The sequence below is a fragment of the Eutrigla gurnardus genome (genome assembly GCF_963514095.1).
Source record: "Eutrigla gurnardus genome assembly, chromosome: 15".
NCBI classification, from domain to species: domain Eukaryota; kingdom Metazoa; phylum Chordata; class Actinopteri; order Perciformes; family Triglidae; genus Eutrigla; species Eutrigla gurnardus.
The window spans coordinates 21,591,291-21,598,177 of NC_139938.1; the positions used below are offsets into that span (position 1 = coordinate 21,591,291).

The window sequence follows — 6,887 nt, forward strand, 5'->3', positions numbered from 1 at the left end:
GAAACAACAAAATAACGTTAAAGTCACAGATAATGTCCTTGTCATTTCAATGTCAAATTATATTTCATTGAATTGGTAACAAATCCACCCCCTGCAGTACTTCTGATTTTGTAGAAGAAGAAAAATTACAGGAGCCAATATTCTTTACATGGATGTGACCTTGATTATAAACTATAATAATTAGTTACTTGCATGTAAATATTACCACCTTTCTCAATGTTTCATCTTCCCCCCTCACTGAGTCACTGACGGTAGTATGGCCCAGCAAATATCAACACCGCAAAGGGTCACAAAGTTTTATAGACACAGTTTCATCATGGGAGTAATTAATTATCTTTATGTTGGATAATGTGTGATGCAACAATAACAAATCATTACGCAAATGTTTACAAGCTACACAGTCAAGAAGTAATGTTTGATACCTTCCCTTACATTCCAAACTGTAGCTCTCACAATATGTATAGAGAAAATATCTTTAATGAAAAGTGTTTTACAACTGATGGACATTAATAATTCAACCATAGGTATAGTAAACAGTAAACCCAACCCGGCATATTGGTCAGCTCATATAAGGCTGTTTTCCCTTTTAGGCCTCTCTACTTGTTTATGTGGGAAAGCCTAGAAACCTGTAGACCACATGGGGCAACAGGAGTTTTCCCCCTTTAGGCCCATCTGGATGTTTTTCTGGCAACCTACGGATTGGCTTTCCCAAAGAACACCCATATCTTACTTAAATAACGACGGTTCATTTTTATTTCACCCTGAACACCAGGATAATCCACAGACCTCGCTGTGAGCAGGTTGTAAAAATGTATTTGTAAAAGCTTGATGAAGTTATGTAGTTAGAGAAACACGTCATTACATTTTTCGAGTGTCATTTTTTTATGCTTTGAGCATCACAAATCCAAATTCTATCTTCATTACTTCCTCTTTGGAGGGCCAGTGATCAGGCTGAGCAATCAAACGAAGATAATTAACAATATGTTGATAGTTACTAGCTACGGACAGAAATAGGGAAAGCACTTGACCACCAGGTCACTGATGTGGAAATGTGCCAGGATATTAAAAACTTTACAAACAGGTTAAATAGGTTAAAAACAATTTGACAGTTTACGAAATTATCTTGAGTATGATGGCCTAAAGAAATAAAACAACCTCATTTTTTAAAGCCTTTTAAATTAGTAAAATGCTTGATGATGCTAGCACGTAACTCTTTACTGACCAGGCCATAGATAATGGGGTTGATGGCTGGCGGAATGATAATAAACAGGATGCTGAATAACTTCTTGATATTTTGTGAGAGAGAGGGGAACCTGTGACTCACAATTATGACCACTGAAGCTATTTGGTACAGCACATACACAGAAAGGTGTGATGCGCACGTCTGAAAGGCCTTATTGCGGATTGCATTGTTAGCACTGCCTTCTTTTACAGAAGCATGCAGGATTTTGAAGTAGGAAAATGCAATGATGAGGAAGATACTTGTAGTCACACACCAAGTCATGGACAGACCTAGAAAAACAAACAGAAAATTACAAATGTGATATTATGTGACTTTTAACTGCTGAGATTAGAGAGACATCATTAGATTTGTTTGTGTGTGTGTGTGTGTGTGTGTGTGTGTGTGTGTGTGTGTGTGTGTGTGTGTGTGTGTGTGTGTGTGTGTGTGTGTGTGTGGTCTAAACGAGTTGACTGACCATAGATGTTATTTATGGGGGTGGGGCCGCAGGCCAGGTTCAGGATAGCACGGTTGCTGCAGTAGACGTGTTGGATGGTGTTACTACACAGCGGAGCATTCTTGTGGAAGGAGAAGAGCACAGCAATACACAGCAGAGCGACGATCCAGGCCAGAGCACAGCAGGTGTGCAGCCGAGCCGATGTCATGATGGCGTGATACCTGAGTGGTTCACACACAGCAATATACCTGCAGAGGCAGAGCACTGTTAAACATCCACAGCTTGTTCCAGTTAAAAATATATATTTACAGGATATGAGCAAACTGTTTGCATCTGTTTATGTAAAACATCTTGAAGTTGATCTCATTTAGGCTTTCCTCAAATAAAAAGTCATGAACCCATTCGGGTGAATTCTGTGCAAAATCTATTCAACATTAAGGCATTATTAAGTGCAAAGCACACAGGAGAGGCCTTCAACGACATTAATAATGATAACAATTATAACAAAACAGTGTAACAGCGTTTTCCCAACTAATTAAAAAAAGTAATTCAGATGAAAACCAGGTTCAAGACAAATTTCATCAGGAAGCCATGATAGCAAAAGCACAGTTCTTTAAGGTTTTAAGTGCAGGTCAGGGGTTGAGTTTCTTTGTACGATGTAGGTACAGGTATAAGGGACATTAATGTTAATAAAGATGTATGGTTGGGCTGGACTAGGCTGTGCTTTAACAGTAACCCTGAAAGCAATCCTGAAATTATTGGAAGCCAAGGCAGGGAGGCTAAAATGGGGGGTTATGTGATATTTTTTGTTTGATCCACCTAACAGTCTGGCTGCTGTTTTTTGCATAATTTGAAGGTGTGAACGTGCTTCATTGTTTCGGCAGGTAAAGCGAGGAATAACAATTGTCAACAAGAACATCAAGGCATAACTTTCTCTAGTCCAACGAAGATCATCCTTTGAGATGGGTAGCCAGAGCTGTGAGTCTTTGTTTGGCAGTCTCCAGGGTCTCTGGTATGTAGTGTTTGGTGTACTTCCTAGGTAGTTATTTCTTTCTAGCACCTTGTTGTGGCTCTGATAGCTGGTATACCTCTCTCCATGTTGCCTTGATTTTAGTCTCCAACCTCCAACCTCCTGGGGGATACTGCTCCTTATGGCTTATGCCGTTCATCTTGTAGCCAAGCATCTCTAGCATTGTTGCTGTACTGTACAGTTCTCCAGACTAACTTTTTACATTGTTCGCAGTGGTGCATCTAACTTTTTCTTTCCTAACTTGCACCAGCACATAATTTAGGTGCCCCCAAAGTTTTCACTGTGCCTTTTGGCACCACAATAACACACCAATTATTATTGTACTACTTTGGTGCTTCTTGCACTTCAATCATCTGGGAAGGAGCATACAGCTGCTTGGTCCTCCTGACTGGCTTGCTGTCCTTCACATCCAATTCATTTTCATTTTTAGATGTTCAGCATTCCACCTTCTGAAAATTATGGTTATAATACTTTGCAGGTACAATATAAGCAGACACCTCAAGCCATGGAAAATTGGCTGCAATAACATGAAACAAGAGAAAGCCAATGACGCTCTTTCTGAACATGTTTATCAGCATATTTACGACACTTCATCTCTTTATTGAGACACACAGCCCAATGTCCATGTTTTTCTGTTGAACTTCCTCATGTGTGGTCAGCAGTACTCCTTCCTCCACAGAGGCGATATTTATTTACTACTGTGGTCACGAAACCACTCTGGTCAGCTCTATATCGCCACCTTGAGGACTGACGTTGAATATGTCAGCATGGGTCAACTTGTGTGGACCATGTTTCTGGCTTGACAACGATTCCACTCTTCGACTGCTGCTAATTTCAAATCAATGCCACCCATGATTCAGACATATTATTCAACCTAATCTTATGGGCTCAGCGTTCCTTTTTTGGTAGAGTAAAAGTGAAAGATTAAGTCATGTATTTATTACTTAGGATACTGAGGATCCCATTTGCTTGTTTTTCTTTCTTTTTTTCTTTTTTTTTTTGCTTTCCTTTTTACTGCTCATATGCTTTATTTAGTTTGCATTATTATTATTATTATTATTTTTTAACATGTTCAATAAAAGAATAATAATAAATTGTGCCTTTGGTATCAGAAAAAAGCTAATTTAGTTTACACATTGCTGAAGGTCCGAGAGTTGTTTTGTCAACTCCATTAGGTGCTGTTAGCTCTCAACTACAATCGAGAATACTCATTTACAAGAAACCACTTGGGGCTATACATTGTCTGTCTTAGGTATAACAGTAATACTACAGTAGTTTTATCCATTGTATGCCTTTTGTGTTGAGTTTAATTAATTGCCATCAAAGTAGGTCAATTTGCATTTTACAGCCCTCATTTTTGGTTATTACACAAACCTATCCTATATTTACAGGGAATGACTCTGGCCTTATGAGTTTAAGTTAGAGTACTTTAATTTTGTTACTTATTTAACAATATATGCCAGAAAGATTACAAAATATTTTTTTTTCTTCACGAAAAACAAAATATGATACATGGTTACATCAGCTAGATCAACAAATTACGAACAATAATATGACATCCATCCATCAATCAATGGGAAACAACTTTACACAGAGCTTAAGAAGGTTATCAGCTCATATCAGCTAATCTTTTCAAATCCAAATAAATATAACTCCTCCCAACATTTTGTCCCGCCTGCTGATCCTGTTTCTGAAATACGTCACAAGGGATAGAGATTCTGTAATTTATTTTTTACTACTTTTGCAATGTCTTGCCACAATTCGTTATAATTTTAAAACTATTATCTGTTGGTGTTTAAAACTCAGATTGTTTTAGGTCCCTGCATAAATACACCGATCAGCCATAACATTACGACCACCAGCCTAATATTGTGTAGGTCCCACTTTTACTGCCAAAACAGCCCTGACCACTGGTGGCATGGACTCCACTAGACCTCTGACATCTATCTGGCATTAAGCCGTCGGTAGCATGGGGCCTCCATGGATCGGACTTGTTTGTCCAGCACATCCCACAGATGCTCGATTGGATTGAGATCTGGAGAATTTGAACCTGAACCATTTCTGCTTTGTGGCGCATTATCCTGCTGTAAGTGGCCACTGCAATCAGGGAATACCGTCTCCATGAAAGGGTATAAAACACATATGTTGTGGTGATGAATTCAACAAGAACAAAACAAACATGGAATTTCTCTTTATTATGATGGCAATAGTTTAGACAAGAATTTTCGTATCTCTTTGGACTGAACTCCATAAATAAAGGGGTTGAGACAGCCAGGGACGACATGAAACAAAATTCTACCGAGTTTTCTGTACTCTGAGTACAGAGTGAAGCGATGCAGTGTAATGTTTGATATTGCAATGATCATCATGATCAGAAACACAACCAGATGAGTGCTGCAGGTCTTCAAAGCTTTACTGTTCAAAGACTTGTTGTTACTGGTGAGACAGACCACTGTGATCTTAGTGTAAGTGAGAACCATGCTGCCTATCGAAGCTGTGAACAGGACGACGGTGAACATGAGGCCATAGACATTATTAACAAACACACTCTCACAGGAGAGCTTAAACAGTGAGGCGTTGTCACAGTACGGGTTTGTGATCAGAGTCCTGCAGCGGTTCAGTCGTATGGTCAGACCCAGCAGAACCCCAACCAAAACTAAGGCCACCCCCCAGGCAGAGAGTGTCAGCTTGATCACCATCTTGTTGGTCATTATAGCAGTGTAGCGTAGGGGATTGCAGATGGCCACGTATCTGTCAAAGGCCATAATCATGAGCACCGTGAAACTACTGGTACCAAACATGTGTATGGTGAAAGCTTGGACCACACATTCATTATAACCAATTATGCGCTCAGACGGAGGCCTCAACATGTCCATAAGTAAACGCGGCAGAAAGACAGAATTTCCAAGTATATCATTAATGGGCAGGTTGCAGTAAAGAAGATACATGGGCTGGTGTAGGTTCTTGTCAATGAGAATAAGAACAGCAATGCTCATATTTGCAATCGTTAAAAATACGTAGGAGACAAGAAGGAAGAGAAAGAACGGGTACATAGCCCCTTTTGAAATAGTTATTCCCTCCAGCTGGAGTGTGAGGCTGTTATAGGTGTAGTTTTCCATCAACCTGAAACAACAAAATAACGTTAAAGTCACAGATAATGTCCTTGTCATTTCAATGTCAAATTATATTTCATTGAATTGGTAACAAATCCACCCCCTGCAGTACTTCTGATTTTGTAGAAGAAGAAAAATTACAGGAGCCAATATTCTTTACATGGATGTGACCTTGATTATAAACTATAATAATTAGTAACTTGCATGTAAATATTACCACCTTTCTCAATGTTTCATCTTCCCCCCTCACTGAGTCACTGACGGTAGTATGGCCCAGCAAATATCAACACCGCAAAGGGTCACAAAGTTTTATAGACACAGTTTCATCATGGGAGTAATTAATTATCTTTATGTTGGATAATGTGTGATGCAACAATAAGAAATCATTACGCAAATGTTTACAAGCTACACAGTCAAGAAGTAATGTTTGATACCTTCCCTTACATTCCAAACTGTAGCTCTCACAATATGTATAGAGAAAATATCTTTAATGAAAAGTGTTTTACAACTGATGGACATTAATAATTCAACCATAGGCATAGTAAACAGTAAACCCAACCCGGCATATTGGTCAGCTCATATAAGGCTGTTTTCCCTTTTAGGCCTCTCTACTTGTTTATGTGGGAAAGCCTAGAAACCTGTAGACCGCATGGGGCAACAGGAGTTTTCCCCCTTTAGGCCCATCTGGATGTTTTTCTGGCAACCTACAGATTGGCTTTCCCAAAGAACACCCATATCTTACTTAAATAACGACTGTTCATTTTTATTTCACCCTGAACACCAGGATAATCCACAGACCTCGCTGTGAGCAGGTTGTAAAAATGTATTTGTAAAAGCTTGATGAAGTTATGTAGTTAGAGAAACACGTCATTACATTTTTCGAGTGTCATTTTTTTATGCTTTGAGCATCACAAATCCAAATTCTATCTTCATTACTTCCTCTTTGGAGGGCCAGTGATCAGGCTGAGCAATCAAACGAAGATAATTAACAATATGTTGATAGTTACTAGCTAGGGACAGAAATAGGGAAAGCACTTGACCACCAGGTCACTGATGTGGAAATGTGCC

At 39.1% G+C, this 6,887-nt stretch overlaps 1 protein-coding gene across 1 annotated transcript; it reads right to left on the minus strand.

Annotated features, from left to right (window-relative positions):
* Positions 1-4,901: 4,901 nt before the first annotated feature.
* Positions 4,902-5,831, minus strand: LOC311025372 (olfactory receptor 8G17-like; the record flags this gene model as incomplete). The annotated part of the gene is made up of 1 exon (XM_084028222.1): positions 4,902-5,831. Exon 1 carries the CDS (start codon positions 5,823-5,825, stop codon positions 4,902-4,904), a length of 924 nt encoding a protein of 307 aa, XP_083884348.1. The 5' UTR covers positions 5,826-5,831.
* Positions 5,832-6,887: the final 1,056 nt, after the last annotated feature.